General features: G+C 41.6%; 3 protein-coding genes across 4 annotated transcripts; all 3 read right to left on the bottom strand.

Annotated features, from left to right (window-relative positions):
* Window positions 1–1,324: 1,324 nt before the first annotated feature.
* LOC105029555 (dual specificity protein phosphatase 13) lies at window positions 1,325–7,659 on the bottom strand. Of its 2 annotated transcripts, none has more exons than XM_010902965.3 (4): window positions 7,489–7,659; window positions 4,468–4,722; window positions 3,249–3,469; window positions 1,325–2,062 (listed from the first exon to the last, which is right to left on the bottom strand). In XM_010902965.3, exons 2-4 carry the CDS (start codon window positions 4,635–4,637, stop codon window positions 1,860–1,862), a joined length of 594 nt encoding a protein of 197 aa, XP_010901267.1. In that variant the 5' UTR covers window positions 4,638–4,722; window positions 7,489–7,659; the 3' UTR covers window positions 1,325–1,859. The 2 variants fall into 2 exon arrangements, with proteins under 2 accessions (XP_010901267.1, XP_019902761.1); XM_020047202.2 differs by lacking the exon at window positions 7,489–7,659 and adding an exon at window positions 7,073–7,476.
* Window positions 7,660–8,119: 460 nt separating this feature from the next.
* LOC105029553 (dual specificity protein phosphatase 13) lies at window positions 8,120–9,941 on the bottom strand. Its single transcript, XM_010902963.5, has 3 exons — window positions 9,648–9,941; window positions 9,119–9,336; window positions 8,120–8,494 (listed from the first exon to the last, which is right to left on the bottom strand). Exons 1-3 carry the CDS (start codon window positions 9,782–9,784, stop codon window positions 8,274–8,276), a joined length of 576 nt encoding a protein of 191 aa, XP_010901265.1. The 5' UTR covers window positions 9,785–9,941; the 3' UTR covers window positions 8,120–8,273.
* A 148-nt stretch (window positions 9,942–10,089) lies between these two features.
* LOC105029554 (dual specificity protein phosphatase 13) lies at window positions 10,090–16,225 on the bottom strand. Its single transcript, XM_010902964.4, has 3 exons — window positions 14,652–16,225; window positions 13,063–13,280; window positions 10,090–10,890 (listed from the first exon to the last, which is right to left on the bottom strand). The coding sequence occupies exons 1-3, from the start codon at window positions 14,804–14,806 to the stop codon at window positions 10,679–10,681; spliced, it is 585 nt and encodes a 194-aa protein (XP_010901266.2). The 5' UTR covers window positions 14,807–16,225; the 3' UTR covers window positions 10,090–10,678.
* Window positions 16,226–17,097: the final 872 nt, after the last annotated feature.

Below are 17,097 nucleotides of genomic sequence, written 5' to 3' on the forward strand. Positions count from 1 at the left end.
GCTGGGCCGTGGGACATAGTGTCGTTCTGTTAACTGTACCTAGTATGACGTAGGCTGTACGTGCACAAATGTTTTCCATTGTAGTGTATTTCCGGGATGGAAAATAATCTAGGTGTTGTGAGGTAAGATGGGAAACGATGATTATCTGTCAAAACATTGGGCGTTATCTGAGGTCTCAGTCGTAAGGCGATTTGCATGTTGCTCGCTGATCGTTACAGCCTCCTCAGGGCGAGTCTGAGGAAGACGTCTGGTGATGATGACGGATGCATTGAGGAAGGGCGCTGAATGAAGCCTCGAAACGTGTCTGATCTCCACCATCATGCCCCTCTCTGCTCCCTTCACAACTTCATTCACTCTGACAGTGAAATCATTAAACCTATGATATCCAATTCCTTTTATTATGACAGTGAGCAAGACTCTCTCCTGTGGGAAGCAAGTATCTTATACTGCAATGGGTCCATTTCTTTTTATCTCCTTTCAAAGTTTGACCTGAATCTACATACGCTCTGAACCAGTGTTGGCATGTTTCTGTCATTTTGAATCAGCCTTGTTACTGTAAGACTTTTCACACCTTTTAACAACTTCACTGGTAGCAGTTTACACCACATATTTTGTTTTGCAAGATAAGTGTAACATTATTTTATTTAAAACAAGTAGGTTGGCACATGACAACCTCTGACTACACATTTTCCCAGACTGTCTGAAGACATTTCTGTCGAGCGCCAGTGGAACCGTGAGAATATGACACACTGCGCTTGTTTGAGTAGCAGGAGTTTGTGATGCTAGTGGGTATTCCTACCAGGTCAATCCTCATTTCCCCTATCCGGAGTTCTGGATATGTCCAGATGCTACCGTTGGTTTAGACATTTAGCTCTGGCGAGAGCCTGACTGTTTCTTGGGCCAGGCAGAGCGGGTGGCACCAGGCTGTATTTCTCTCTGGTGACAAAACAGCGTTGGACGCCAGGGACTGCAGTTGGAGCAATGGCAGGTGGTGGAGGGAAGAAAGCTATGCAACTGCACCCCTCCAGATGTGATTCTGCTAATTGAAGCTAATTAAAGGACATGTTTTTCAGACCGTTGTCGTTAGCATTGGGTGCTCATTGCAATCTGTCATTCCTAATGTTATTATCAGGGGCAGACATTGTGTTGAGGTGATCATGAGTGACATGAGTGGACTTATTTTGTGATTCTCTATCTAGCTTCTTCCTTACAGTTTGTCCTCGGATTTGGGAAGCAAAACATCTCTCACAAATTTTCAGTGAACAAGAATATATTAATCACACATTTATTTCAGACAAATTTGCAAAAACAATCTGCAGCGGGGGTATTTAACATTTGTCAAGGCTGGTTTGACTATTTTTCATTTAGTTATTCATACATGCAGTGTTGCCAATGTGTGGTCCTTCTCATTAATAATCACAAAGACTTTTAGTCTTTTTTTCAATGCAAATGAAACAATCTATTGAACCTTTCAACAGTTAGAGATAATTGCTGTGTGTGGTTATAACAGTGTGATAATAACATTGGTTATTACAGTGTGGTTATAACAGTGGTTATTACTGTGGTTATTAGAGTGTGGTTATGACAGTGTGGTTATAACAGTGGTTATTACTGAGTGGTTATTACAGGGTAGTTATTACAGGGTAGTTATTACAGTGTGGTTATAACAGTGTGGTTATTACAGTGTGTTTATAACAGTGTGGTTGTTTCTCTGGACCTCATCCTGCATAGTATATAGCAGCACATGCACAGCTAGCTAGCTGTCTGTCTAATCAATAGTCCAAGCCCTTTATACTACAAACTAAGCGCCCACTTCATGTCCCAAAGCCTTAATATGAAGTGCCTACATGAAAGTGTTCTCATTCTGATCTAGCTTGGCAGTGGAGTTTTGTGTCGAGTTCTCTGAGCTGCTCAAGGAATCCAGCGTTGGGACAAATGTTTCTGTTGGCAGACACAGCCTGGATGGCATCAACCAGGGTCAGGTCCTCCACAATCATCAGATAGGCAAGGACCAGACTGGATGAACGACTCAGACCCATCACGCAGTGGACCAAGACCTTACCTGCCAGAGAAGGGGCAGGAGAAGGACGAGGAGGAAGAAGAAGGTGATGAAGGAAAACAAGACGAGGAGGAAGATGCGGAAGAAAACGAGGAAATAGACAGAACAAGCAGGTGTATTTAATAAATAACTACAAGTACTTTAAATCCCCTCCTGACTGATGTTTAACCTCATTTAAATCTCTAAATCCTTGGAAACAGCAGTCTCATTAACACTATCCCATTTAGGAGAACACCTCACGGATTACTTGTTGTTCATTCCATCTCGCGTACTTTGTGTCAAACCCTGGCTTATAACACTGCAGGCTTAAAATCATCAAAATGTAGTACTTCCTTAAATAACAAACCTCTGAAAAGTTTTTCTTTCAGCAATGTTGCAACAAATGTTTCTATACACATTAATCCGTGGTTTCTTATCATGCTTTGGGGCACTGGGCCCATGGGAGCGGCTAATTGAACTGTCTTCTGGGCTGTGTGTTTCTGTTTGGGATTACTGCGGGCCGGCTACACACCGGAGCGGCTGTCCTATCTGCCAGCTAGTCAGCATGTGGAAGAGAAGATGGAAGGCAGCCTGAGTTCTCAACAGCAGACTTCTCCCTGCGTAGGGCACTATTTAAAAGTAGGGCCCACAGGGAACGGGAATAGGCAATAGGGGGCCATTTGGGATAGCACCGTCATCTTATTACTGTCATGTCAGATACTGGATGCAGTCCGCGTAACAGGGAAAGTAGCAGCTCAACTACACCACAAGGCCCTGAACATAATTGTGTAATTTCCATGTCCAATGAAAGTGTTGCTTACAAATTACCCGGCCAATCCATTCATAACCAATTTCCCCGTCCAATGTCCCTGGTTTATGAGGAGATTACTCTGGGGTATGATATTAGCCTGATATTATGTTTTAGCAGTTTTATGATTTGCATTTTAACTGCTAATGGAATGGAAGGGAGGATTACAGCTGTTGTTGCAACCGACAGACAAATTATGTTTGAATGTAATTCATTCACTAACAGGGTACTTTCAAAGGTTATTTTAGAGAGGGGCAAAAAACACGCGCAGACAATCAGAGACGATGCCTCCTGCTTGGTCAATAGATTTCAAATATCTGTTATGCACTCAGTGTGACAACCTTTGATGTGCAAAAGACATCATAATATATTGGTTGATTGATTGTTTGATTGATTGCCTACCGTTAGGTGAGCTAAGGGCAGTCTTTATGAATTCAGCTGCAGCGTAGAAGAAGCGGCTTAGGTCAAAGGACGGTGTGTCGTACGCTTCCACGCCATGGTATGTGATGTCAGCGTCTCTGTAGAAGCCCGCCCCTGTGTTCACATTAAACATTCCGTCGGCTGCGTTCAAGACATGCGTGACGTTGTGGGCCTGGAGAGAACGCTTGTCTTTGGCTGCATACCTGTCAACATATACATGGTGTTGGTAGACATCACCTGTCAACATACAGTTGGGTCCGGGAATGTTTGGACACTGACACAAGTTTCTGAATTTTGTCTCTGTACGCCACCGCAATGGATTTGAAATGAAACAACTGAGATGGAATTCAAGTGCAGACTTTCAGCTTTAATACAAGGGGTTGGAAGAAAATATCGTATGAAACGTTTAGGAATTGCAACCATTTTCATACACAGTCCCCTTATTTCAGGGGCTCAAATGTAATTGGACATTTTTAACATAATTATAAATAAAATGTTAAGAATCCTTTGCAGTCAATGACTGCTTGAGGTGTGAAACACATGGATGCTACATGCTACATTTCCTCCTTTGTGATGCTTTGCCAGGCCTTTACTGTAGATGTTTGTTAACCTGTCTTTAGATATTGTTCTGTAGATGTGTGTTAACCTGTCTTTAGATATTGTTCTGTAGATGTGTGTTAACCTGTCTTTAGATATTGTTCTGTAGATGTTTGTTAACCTTTCTTTAGGCATTGTTCTGTAGATGTGTGTTAACCTGTCTTAAGATATTTGTTCTGTAGATGTGTGTTTACCTGTCTCAAGATATTTGTTCTGTAGATGTATTAACCTGTCTTCAGGCATTGTTCTTTAGATGTGTGTTAACCTATTTAAGACTTTGTTCTGTAGATGTTCGGATGTCTTAAGACATGGTGATGTGGACATGCAAAACAAACTCGCCAACTACAAGGATTGTCTAACTTGGAATTCCCTCATTGGCCAGGTTATTCTATACCCCTCAGTTTTAAAAAGATGGGTGTAGATAATTACCTTGAACTTCAGTGTGCAACGTACATGGAGCAATTTACAAGCCTTAGCCAATGTGGTCCCGGGCGTTACCAAAGTCATGGGTTCAGAAAACCACATACCAAAACGGTTTGAACTGAACCATCTGCTGAGCCTCGCAGGCCGTTTAGCCTGTGATTTTGTGGCTGGGTTATCTTACATGTCTCCAATGTAGATCCCGGGCTGGACCTGGTCCATATGCCCGCTGCTCCCCGGTTTGGTCCACATCAGCCTCTGGAGCACTGAGGCTGGGGGTGTCTCGTACCTGCTCCCTGCCCCCACAGAGCCCCCTAAACAGCTGCCTCCACTGCTGGCTCTGTTGCGGGGCATGTCTGGGTGTCTGGGCACTGGTCTGTGTCACCTCAATCTTCTGTTGCCAGCAGAGCTTCTGCTTTCTCGGCTGTTGGAGTTGCACCTTGAGGTTTTTTTGGTACGTTATTATCAGGAATTCCAATATAACATGATACAATGAAGCAGACACGCAATCGTCCAATGTAACATTTCAAATGCATTTTGAACTCTAACCCCCCCCTCCCCTAAACCACAACCACACCAAATCACAGGAGAAGATGGTCCCCCTAAAATCAATGTCTAAAAATGGCCACGTTTGGACACGTAAGTACCTGTGGTTGATGGCCATTCTTAATGGTAAAAAACTATAATGGAAAATAAATGCATGTATTCATATATTTATAAACATTTCAGGTGAGAGCAACACGGAAAAATTTACACGCTGGGAATGCCAAAAGACTATTCATACTGTACATACAAACACGATTCCAAAAAGGTTAGGACACTACACATTGTGAGTAAAAAAGGAATGGAATAATTTACAAATCTCAAACTTATATTTAATTCACAATAGAATATAGATAACATATCGAATGTTGAAAGTGAGACATTTTGTAATGTCATGCCAAATATTGGCTCATTTTGAATTTCATGAGAGCTACACATTCCAAAAAAGTTGGGACAGGTAGCAATAAGAGGCCGGAAAAGTTAAATGTACAGATAAGGAACAGCTGGAGGACCAATTTGCAACTTATTATGTCAATTGGCAACATGATTGGGTATAAAAAGAGCCTCTCAGAGTGGCAGTGTCTCTCAGAAGTCAAGATGGGCAGAGGATCACCAATTCCCCCAATGCTGTGGCGAAAAATAGTGGAGCAATATCAGAAATGAGTTTATCCGAGAAAAATTGCAAAGAGTTTGAAGTTATCATCATCTACAGTGCATAATATCATCCAAAGACTCAGAGAATCTGGAACAATCTCTGTGCTGGAGGGTCAAGGCCGGAAAACCATACTGGATGCCCGTGATCTTCGGGCCCTCAGACGGCACTGCATCACATACAGGAATGATACTGTAATGGAAATCACACCATGGGCTCAGGAATACTTCCAGAAAACATTGTCGGTGAACACAATCCACCGTGCCATTCAACGTTGCCGGCTAAAACTCTATAGGTCAAAAAAGAAGCCGTATCTAAACAGGATCCATAAGCGCAGGCGTTTTCTCTGGGCCTAGGATCATTTAAAAGTGTTCTGTGGTCAGACAAATACAAATTTGAAGTTCATTTTGGAAAACTGGGACACCATGTCATCCGGACTAAAGAGGACAAAGACCACCCAAGTTGTTATCAGCGCTCAGTTCAGAAGCCTGCATCTCTGATGGTATGGGGTTGCATGAGTGCGTGTGGCATGGGCAGCCTACACATCTGGAAAGGCACCATCAATAATGACAATTATCTATGTTCTAGAACAACATATGCTCCCATCCAGACATCGTCTCTTTCAGGGAAGACCTTGCATTTTCCAACATGACAATGCCAGACCACATACTGCATCAATTACAATGTCATGGCTGCATAGAAGAAGGATCCGGGTACTGAAATGGCCAGCCTGCAGTCCAGATCTTTCACCCATAGAAAACATTTGGCGCATCATAAAGAGTAAGGTGCGACATAGAAGACCTAAGACAGTTGAACAACTAGAAGCCTGTATTAGACAAGATTGGGACAACATTCCTATTCATAAACTTGAGCAACTTGTCTCCTCAGTCCCCAGACGTTTGCAGTCTGTTATAAAAAGAAGAGGGGATGCCACACAGTGGTAAACATGGCCTTGTCCCAACTTTTTTGAGATGTGTTGATGCCATGAAATTTAAAATCAACTTATTTTTCCCTTAAAGTGATAAATGTTGAAATTTGAAACTTCCACATCATTGCATTCTGTTTTTATTCACAATTGTACAGTGTCCCAACTTTTTTGGAATCGGGTTTGTATTTGCGTTGATTTAATGATTTGAATGATTCTGGTCTGGGCTTCAGGCAGGGATCATACATATTCAGCCTATATATTGTCTCTGTAAGGAAACCTTCAGAGCTGCAGCTACTGTACCGCTTTTCCCAACTCGGCCACACACAAACACAGAAAATATACACACACATGCACACACACAAACACACACACACACACACACGAATGAGCGTGAATGTGTGTGTGGCAGCGCTTGACTTGGGATTAAATAGGTGCAGGAACTGAAAAATCGCACATTAGACTATGTTCATCAAAATGTATGTGTTAATAAGGCTTGTTCCATTAAAGTAGCCTATCCCAGATCTCTTCTGCCTGAAAATGAAACCGGAACGCTGTTAGCCTAAAATTAGAAGTACTGGAACGCCATTCCGGACTGTTCCGGCCCAAGTCAAACATTGGTGTGTAGACAGGTAGGTAAGTGGAACATATGTTCTTTACACTAAGTACCCAGAGGCTGTTCTTCTCATCATTAATCTATGAATCCTCTTCTTTCCTCTCCTCTATGATAGGGGGGCAGACAGCAGATTTCCCTGGTGCCCCTGATCAGCTCCAGCTATGTGTCTTTTGCCTCAGCTCCACCCCAGGCGTCCCCTCAGCTTTTTCCTGGCTCACTTCGGTGTAATTAAAGACGCTTCAGAATGTCTGGGAAAGTGCCCCGCGGCTAACAGGGAGGGCAAATCAAAATTGTCTTTTACCTCCTCACGCCTACAAACTGCACCTTGGCCCTTGTAGGGCTCCTGAATTATAGGTGCTCCTTCGGGCAAGACCATACGACATGACCCACGCATCAGCCCAGAATATATCAGAATATACAATCCATCATAATGCGTCTTATTGTCATACGACTTAAATGTTTCATTCACCCTCTAGACTGATCATTAACATGACCGCCTTATTAGACGGATTTAACAGCATGCACACTCGCCTTGAAATGTTGTTTGTCTGGAGGTGTGTCTCATGCAACAGAAGCTACGTGTTTGTCCAGGCGACTGTATAACTGCCTTTACCGCCGAGCTACTCCTGAGTCATCTGCCCTATCACTCCTTCTATTTCTGAATGCCGGCTCAAAATAATTCTGTCATCATGTTCTGCATGGCGCTCTGGGAGTGTGAGCCAATGGGACGGAGAGTGGGAGACTACATTTCTTTTTTCTTTTTGCTGCCAAAAAACGAACTTTCCACTTTCCGTGTGTTTGTTTTGTCAGATCTGTCTACCGATGACGTCGTTCACTTTGACTAGTTTAAATCCAAAGTTTTTTCTTAAGATACTTTTTGTGTGCCATTTTAATGCGTTTCATTTCACAGAGACATTGGTGAAGGATGGAGCAGAGAGTTTTCACTTAAACAGCAGTGGGTCGGACCAAAGCCCGGGCGCAGCAGCACATGTGCCCATGGACAGTGCCTTGGACCCCGGGAGCACCCCATGTCACAGTTTTAAAACATTCATACAACGTCTGAACTGTTATTCTGTTAAAAAAAAATGTTTTGCAATATATTCAAGTTTCTATTCATCTTTATTCGTTTTGAGGTATACATGTTTGTTTCTGTGCGGTTTGTGCATGAAGTGATTTGACATCGAATTCATTCACATTTAATTCACGTACTGCTTCCCCTTCCTCAGTGATGTTTGGTCCATTTAGTTTTCGTTTCTACAGAATCAGACATTTTTTCCAGGTTTTCGGTTTTCTCTTCAACTGAAGATCCAGATCCAGCAGCAGCGCCAGGAAGTTTCTGTTGGGGTAGATGGCTCTCTTTTGGACCACTTTTTGGAGCGCACGGTGGAGTGGGATGTGACAATACAACATGAGGTATGCCAACACCAAGGTAGAAGACCTGCTCATACCCATAATGCAGTGCACCAGAACCTTTCCTGGGGAGAAAAAGAGGAGTGGAAAATCATAAGAAAAGAGAAAATAAATTAAATAGGAGAAAGGAGAAAGGAGAGAATAGGTGCAGGGGGAAAAGCCAGAATGGGAGAAGAGCGTTGGAGAGGGATTAGTGAGAGGCTTCCATCTTATTAATATCATACTTGGCTGCTCGTCTCAAACTGTAGCCTTTCTATTCCCTCCAGAGAAACTAAAAATAGTGTCCACAAGTCATTGCCTTTGTTCATTTAAGGTGCCTTTGCAGAGAGCCAGGCCCGGTCAACCTGGATGTCACGTTAATCCCATAGTCTGCCAGCCATTCTCAGTCTCTCAGAAGGATACTTGGTTAAACATTAGAAAGTACTCTATCATTCTGCAAGGTAAGACTTCTTCCTTTTTTCTGTGTAGATTGGAAGTAGTTACTGTATAACACTTGAATTTGCTTTACAAGGACAGGCTCACTAAGTGCTGTGGGAATGGTTTGAGATGCTTTTGCAAAGATTTATAAAGGCCTAACAGGAAAAATCTGTTTAACGGGGAAATTTTTTTTTATTAGTCTTAATAACTCTGAGTGCACGAAAATCCAGTGTCATTTTAAGAAGTTACTTGAGTTCAAACAGGAATCTTACCATCTGGTTGTATTAATGCTTTATGAATGAAATCTGCCGCGGGCTTGAAGTAAACATCCAGATCAAAGTGAGTCGAGTCCTCTGCTGGAATACCATAATACACAAAGCTGTTGCCATAGAACCTGTGGTCCCCAACGCTGCCCCCCTTGGAGTGAGCCGCGTTCAGTATGTGAGTGATACCAGCACTCTGCAGGGCACTCTTGTTCTGGGCTATTGCCCTGGCCATAGACAAAGAAAAAGATTGGTGAGAGGCCACCACTGTGAGATGCTCTCCTGTGCAGCACTGGATTTCTTTCTGAGAACAGTTCGGTAGAAACAGTAATTATTTTATTTGAATTAGATGTGCAGCAGCCAACAGGGTGACTGCTCTTTGGGTTGTGGCTCAGATTCCATAACATATCAGTTTACATCTGAGTACTGTGGCAAATCAACACTTGGGCACGCAAGTACTTTTAATTTTATTTACAAATGACTTAACTGTAATTAACTAAGTTTAACAGAGTAATGGTTAAGAAAAATTTATACTTACACATTTCCTATAAATATGTTAGGCCAAACTTCATCTATCTGTGCCAACCGCAGCTTGCAAGAGTCCAGAATCTTTTCCAAATCCTTTACAGAAAGGTATTCCTTCTTGGGGTCTTTGGTGGTCCTCAGGGCTGTCATGACTCCAGTTTGAATTTACCCTCCAAATAAAAAACAATGACTGGGCTCCTACTCAATGTTTTTTGAATGTGTTAAAGCCACAGTATACTCTGTACGCCTGGTCCGAGGGACATGCAGGAGCAGGTGTATGCTGATCCTGCACTGGGAAAGTTACGTACCCAGTTTAGCACTCGTGCTTGCGCATACTCCAACCAATCGGTCAGATAACACACTGAGGGTCTGTGACAGTGCTTTTCATTCCATCCCAAATAACACCCTCTTCCCTGTAAGCAATAGGGTGTCACTAGGGACTCGATTCTATAATACACAGAGATAAAGCGGCTGGTGAACTCAGATGATTTTATTCCTCATTATAAGTGTTGAAGTACAATTTAAAAAAATATATATCCAGTGGTTTGGTTGTTTTACCTCTCATTAGAAGACAAATTCACAAAACAAAGTTGTCTGAATCTAGATATCTAAGTTGGTTTGTCCTGATGGTCCACAATTGTTTGATTCAATTCCTGAGACATATATTTCCTTTTCTGAGTGGAGTTGGAGGTGTCATGTCTAAGATGTCAGTCCGTTGCTAGCTTGCTAACACTAGCAACAACCCTCACCCGAGTACGGACAATTAGAAAATATAAAGTTATTTTTACATCAATGTGCATGGGAGAAATATAATTAATCTTATTACAATGACATTGTGGAAGTTTTCCAACTATTCTGTTGAAAGCAACTTTGCCCTAATCATCATCATCATCTTGACATATCTACTTTTATTTTCAGTACTGCATCAAAAAGGTAATCAATATAAGAAATATAGAATTGACTGAAGAAAAAGACAAATCATCACTTGACTCTTGTTCAAAGTGTCACAGAGCTCTATGTAGTACAATGTTGACCTGGCTGTCTTCATATAAATTTTTTCTCATATCTCTCTGTGTGCAGTTTCTCATCCAGCACTCTGAGTTGTTTCAGGAATCCCATGTTTGGAAATATCCATCTATGCTCTTTGACCTTAGTGATGGCATCCAGTAAGGAGTAGTGGTGATGAATCATTAAGTAGGCCAGAACAAGGGAGGCAGATCTACTCACACCAACTGCACAGTGCACCAGGATTCTGGCTGTGGAGAGAAAACATTTAGTTCAGTTACATGTATTTGGGTAAAATCATATACAGTTGTGCTCATAAGTTTGCATACCCTGGCAGATATTGAGAAATTTTGGCATTGATTTTGAAAATATGACTGATCATGCAAAAAAAATTAAAATATTTAAGGATAGTGATCATATGAAGCCATTAATTATCACAATAAATCATTTTGATAACCGAAATCACCCAAATGGCCCTGATCAAATGTTTACATACCTTTGAATGTTTGGCCTTGTCACAGACACACAAGGTGACACACAGGTGAAAATGGCAGTTAAAGGTGAATTTCCCACATTTGTGGCTTTTTAAATTGCAATTAGCATCTCTGTATAAATAGTCAATGAGTTTGTTAACTCTCATGTGGATGCACTGAGCAGGCTAGATACTGAGCCATGGGGAGCAGAAAAAAAACAGTTTAAAGACCTGTGCAACAAGATCATGGAAATGTGGAAAGGTGGAAAATGATATAAAAAGATATCCAAAGACTTGCAAATGCCAGTCAGTACTGTTCAATCACTTATTAAAAAGTGGAAAATTCTGAGATCTCTTGATACCAAGTCAAGGTCAGATAGACCAAGAAAGATTTCAGCCAAAACTGCCAGAAGAGTTGTTCGGAATACAAAGAAAAACCCACAGGTAACCACAGGAGAAATACAGGCTGCTCTGGAAAAAGAAGGTATGGTTGTTTCAAGGATCGCAATACGATGATACTTGAACAAAAATGAGCTGCATGGTCGAGTTGCCAGAAAGAAGCCTTTACTGCGCCAATGCCACAAAAAAGCCTGGTTACAATATGCCCGACAACACCTTGACACGCCTCACAGCTTCTGGCACACTGTAATTTGGAGTGACGAGACCAAAATAGAGTTTTAACCACTATGTTTGGAGAGGGGTCAACAAGGACTATAGTGAAAAGAATACTATCTCTACTGTGAAGCATGGTGGTGGCTCACTGATGTTTTGGGGGTGTGTGAGGCACGGGGAATCTTGTGAAAATTTATGGCAAGATGAATGCAGCATGTTACCAGAAAATACTGGCACGAGAATGACCTTAAGCACAAGGCCAAGTTGATGCAGACTTTTGAACAGGGGTCAGAAGAAAAAAAATCTTTGTTGTCATGTTTTGTTTTATGATTGTGCTTTTCTGTTATGATCTACAGTTGAATGTGTTTTGCCTATAATAAATAAAAGACATGTGTTTTGCCTACTCACTCATGTTTTCTTTACAAATGGTACATATATTATCAATTATCCAAGGGTATGCAAATATTTGAGCACATCTGTACAGAACAATGTTCTATTGGACACTTGGAAGACTCAGTGAAAATGCAGAAAAAGGGGTACGCCTGTTGTGCTTATTTTGATGATGGTTTCTTTTGAATTTTTGGATGTCTTTGGTATTGTAACAATGGATTTCTGAGTGTGATTTGACGGTCTGGCGAAGTGGTTTGATAGCTAAAGCGATAGGTTGTTGCGACAACACAGAACTTACTCCCTGACTCCTCCCTCTATGAAGGTCAAATCAGTGATAGGGATTAGTAAATTAGTATTTTCAGCATTACATTGCTGCAGGATCAAAAGTAGGAAGGATGTCTCTCTAATGAGTGACAAAATGGCCTACATCCACACCAGCTTCAATGAGTGACCTACATCCACACCAGCTTTACTGACTTTTAACTTTTGAAATACCTGATTTGCATAACAATAACTTTGTTTGCTGTTACATCTTTCCCAACGCTGCCAACTCTGTCCAACAGTTTAGCTTTATACGGCCTAATGTATATGGGTGACGCTTCTTTAGATAAATGAACAAGATCACCAACAGACAGGTGCAGGATTCTTTTGTTTTAGGCTGTTTATCCTCTTAAGCATTATTGGTATATTGTTTCAAACTGTAGTTAGCCTACCATCTGAACATTAATATCCTGAATCTGTGATCTATTTTAAAGAACATTAGATTGTAGTTGTTCGGTTGGTAGATATTCAATATGACAACTTTAAATCTTTAAATCTCATTCCACAATCTGACAGCGACCTTCCCTGTCAGCCATAGCAGTTTTGTGTTGAAAGGGAAAACCCTTCCGTGGGGCACCAGGTTCGCCACACCTCATGCTTTGGTGGAGAACGCCGAGTGCTCGCTCACCGTGCGGTGTGTCCAGTGCATCCTGGATGTAGTCGGCCGTGGAATAGAAATACTGGGAAAGGTCAAAGGACGGTGAATCATCGGCTGGCACTCCATGGTAGAGCATCGCAGGCCCGTAGAAAGCGTTGCTCCCTTGGCTGTGCTGCCTCCCGTGGGCGGCATTCAGGACATGGGTGATGCCGAGCTTCCAAACACTGTATCGATCATTGGCTACAGACCTGCACAAAAACACCTGCGTCTCAGGTATTTCTGTCATGGTATGTTCCTCTGAAACCAACGTCCAAACGATACAGTCGTCCGGGGGAAAAACAATAATGATGCAGTCACCTCAGATTAACAGTCTTTTGATAACGATGAGCAAGAACGTCTGTGTGAAATGAACAACAATGGTACTGACCCACTATGTTGTAATTGTCTGGGCGTAAGTGTTGGCCAGGTCCAGTGTGTGTGTGTGTGTGTGTGTGTGTGTGTGTGTGTGTGTGTACTCAAAACTGGGGGGATAGTGGAGAGAAGGACACTTCCATATCACTCCCCAATGATAATCTTTACTTTCCCAGCCCTAACCGTGTCTTGGCGTTGTGGTAGTGGCGGGTTCTGATAGGTACGGACTTCAGGTGCTGGTACCATATGCCATGACTGCTACAACAAATCAAGAGTGTGAGTAGACAGGGCTGAATATTTGGGTGTTAGTGTGGTCATGTAAAATTGAGTGCAGAAAGGCAGTGGCGTGATATGAATTTCCACCTGGTGGCATCTAGTCAGAGAGTCCAGGATCCAGTGGTAGGAAAGGTGTTTAGTACCAGGGTCATGAGTATAAGTTGAACGTTGGGAAGTCGTCAGTGAACCTCATTCTCAGAGACGTGTTCCTCTTGTCCCGTTTGAAGAGGGCAGGGTGGAGAGGATGGTGAATGTGGCTGTATCTGAGTCCACAGTGTCTGGGGTGAGGGCATTGACGTGTCCTCTGATTGACCTTCAAGAAGCATTTCATGGCGTCAGATGTGCTACTGGGCAGTAGTCATTTAGGCAGGTTGCCTAAATTCACAGGACTGGGGCGGTCAGCCTGGAGCTGTTATGGACTGGTTCAGGCAGAACTTGCAGATGTTTGAAATGCCAACTGCCATTTTAATACTCCAGTGAACCAGGAAGCCATGGAAGCTTTTAATATACAGTCCTTAGGACTTAAAAAAATCTAAATTATTTGTTATTTATGGGAAACCATAGGGCTGACAATTTTGACAAATCTTTTTTTTGATTGAGAAGAAAACAACATAAGTTGCAAAATAAGCTGTATTTTTTATCTGAGTAATTATATTACTGAAAAATAATATGGTTTCCCAAATGTGGTTGAATAAAATATATCTCCTTTCCTGTTTTTTTCCCCCTTATTCAGTCATCTTTGCTCGTCTTTGGTGTACAGCGTATGCCACTTGGGAGGTGTTTTGTCGTCGAACTCCACCCACTGCGTACGGGTGGTCAAACATCCAACCCACTAACATGGCATTGTACCAAGCTGCACTAAGCTGGCACATAAGGTTATTATTCTCATGCAATTCAGTTAGCTTGTGAAGGACTAATGCAGCAGGACTTACATGTCCCCAATGAACAGGTTAGGCCAAACTTCATTCACTGGGTTGTTAAACCTTTTACCACCATACAGAATCCTCACCAATTCCCTCGCAGACGGTGTGGCAGAGGAGGAACCACAGCTTTCCTGAAAAGTCACCGTTGCTGATACGTTAGACATAAATGTCCTCTCCCACAGGATCCCCGCTGAACTGAAGATCACACAGCCACAGACTACTGACACTGTTGTGACACGCCAGCAGAGGCCAGAGGATGGGGAATTACTGCCACCAACAGCGTGGGCGATGAAAATAGATTTCAAATGAGAAAAACAAGGTATTTTAGTCCACACGTTTTGTAACAGACACTAAATGGCTGGTGCCAGTTAAACATGCTTATTTCAAGAAGAAGAAAGTTGGTTTCCCAGAGTGGATGACAAAATTGCGGCTCCATTTTTAATTAAAATCTCAAAAATACTGCAAGGGGTTGTAAAATAAATCCTTCTTTTCTTAAAACTAAGTGTTGTTTTGTCCTATCGAACACTGATTTTCTACGTTTGAGCAGCAGTTTGTTCATCTGTCCAAAAGTAGCTCCAAATGAGGAGTTCTCCTTTCAAGTCTTTCTTTGTTAAGTTTGTTCGAATAATATGGACGAGAGAATTTGTTTTAACAGATATTTTCACTAGGCAGTTACTTTCACACAAAAGCAGCAAAAGCAGTTGAATACCCTCAAAACGGCTAGGATAAGGATTAAGCTTATGGTTTTTGACTAGGCCACTCAAACAAATAGCCTCATCCCTGACATGGCATATTTCTGTGGTATTAGCCTGAACTGTTGCCTCACAGAGAACTACTGGAGAAATGAGAAGTGTAAAAACCAAAGAGTTTCTACAGAAGACTTCCCTTGGGGTGTGGTGTGCCTCCCTGTGCCATTGTTGAGAGGAACTACTTCCATCTGTGGCCCAAAATGTGGATGTGCTATAAGTGAAAGGCAGATGCGTGGGTTTTGAGGTGACTGCAAAGCTGTGAAAAAAATTAGTCTTTAGGGCCCTCTTCTGTCCTGTCCTTGTAAGTGCTGACTAGAAATACAGATCTTCCAATTTTATGAGGAACAACACAAGTTAAAAAGCAATGTCTTTTTTTGGGTGGAAAATAGTTCAAAATATGTGAATAGGTCTTTTACTCATTGCTACTTTGCTCCCGAACACCAGTACTTTCACTTAAACATCAACGTTTTAAATAAATCTGTGTAAATTGTCAGTTATTTTTTCCCAATCAAGTTATTTATTTTGAAACTAAATTATTTATGGTTTGCATTTTTAACATTCACCCAGACAACAAGGCACAAATATAAATTACAACACCAGCAACGAGGGCAACAAAACTAGAGCAATACAAATGTCTCAACAAGCCCCATCACCACCATTCCAAACTGTCTGGGCTGGTGCTGTGGAAAGACTGTTATTAAAGTGTAAACAGTAGAGAAAAGGACAGACAGAGTTGTGCAGAGAATTCAGTCAGGGAGAGTTGTCTTTCGTTGGTTGCACATTGCAGATGCCACAAAAATAAACAAGCTACACTTGTAGCTTCCCTGATTCTTGATTCTTGTCATGTCCCCTAAGAGGTACCTCTGTGTACCTCTGTCTTTCTAACAGAAACAGTTTTCTGAATTGTCACGATTTTTGTCTTCCTATTGGTCATAATAGACATGACAGTGTTTTCTACAACTAAACGGTTGGTGTGTTGGTCATAATAGACATGACAGAGTTTTCCACAACTAAACGCCCAGCCTTTTGGTCATAATTGACATGACAGTGTATTTTAAAACTAAATGGTTTGTCATAATAGAAATAACATGGTGTAGCCTACAATGAAATTCTTACCAGAAAAATCGAATTTCAAACAATGCAAACATTTGAAATAATATTCTATTGACGAAATCTAAGAGGTCCAAAAACAACATCAATGTATTTACATTCTATTAATTTAGCACGTGTTCATAGAGTATGGAATATGAATACTCAGTATTGAATATGAATACTCAGTACTGAATATGAATACTCAGTATTGAATATGAATACTCAGTATTGAATATGAATACTCAGTATTGAATATGAATACTTGTAAAAATGAACACTTGCAAATTGTCTGCCCTCCTCTATATTCCTTAATTGCACATTTAGTATTGCCATTTATACTGCATTTGTCTTCGTTGCACATCCATACATTCCACATGTAATATAGACATGCTTAAGACATTTTCTGCCCTCTTCTATTTGCACTTCTGGTTAGATGCTAACTGCATTTCGTTGTACTGTACTTGTACTTGTTCAATGACAATAAAGCTGAATCTAAAACGAATCTAATCTAAATTCAAACGATTTCCCCAGTGGGAATCAAACCCACAACTGTGGCTTTCCAAGCACCATGCTCTCCCTAAATCACACAGGACTGAGTCAGTGGCTCTGGTGGG

This window comes from Esox lucius, chromosome 6 (assembly GCF_011004845.1).
Source record: "Esox lucius isolate fEsoLuc1 chromosome 6, fEsoLuc1.pri, whole genome shotgun sequence".
NCBI classification, from domain to species: Eukaryota; Metazoa; Chordata; class Actinopteri; order Esociformes; family Esocidae; genus Esox; species Esox lucius.

Bases quoted from the DNA above. Each gene is read 5' to 3' on its own strand.
- LOC105029555 (XM_010902965.3), bottom strand. From the start codon at position 4,637: ATGCCCCGCAACAGAGCCAGCAGTGGAGGCAGCTGTTTAGGGGGCTCT. The intron at 3,470-4,467 runs GTAAGATAACCC...ATATGTTGACAG, and splicing joins GGGATCTACATTGGAGACAT to GTATGCAGCCAAAGACAAGC. The intron at 2,063-3,248 runs GTAGGCAATCAA...CTTCTCTGGCAG, and splicing joins TGCCCTTAGCTCACCTAACG to GTAAGGTCTTGGTCCACTGC.
- LOC105029553 (XM_010902963.5), bottom strand. From the start codon at position 9,784: ATGACAGCCCTGAGGACCACCAAAGACCCCAAGAAGGAATACCTTTCT. The intron at 9,337-9,647 runs GTAAGTATAAAT...GTCTATGGCCAG, and splicing joins AACATATTTATAGGAAATGT to GGCAATAGCCCAGAACAAGA. The intron at 8,495-9,118 runs GTAAGATTCCTG...TTTTCTCCCCAG, and splicing joins AGCATTAATACAACCAGATG to GAAAGGTTCTGGTGCACTGC.
- LOC105029554 (XM_010902964.4), bottom strand. From the start codon at position 14,806: ATGTCTAACGTATCAGCAACGGTGACTTTTCAGGAAAGCTGTGGTTCC. The intron at 13,281-14,651 runs GTAAGTCCTGCT...GTTTTTGTGCAG, and splicing joins AACCTGTTCATTGGGGACAT to GTCTGTAGCCAATGATCGAT. The intron at 10,891-13,062 runs GTGAGCGAGCAC...TTCTCTCCACAG, and splicing joins TGCACTGGACACACCGCACG to CCAGAATCCTGGTGCACTGT.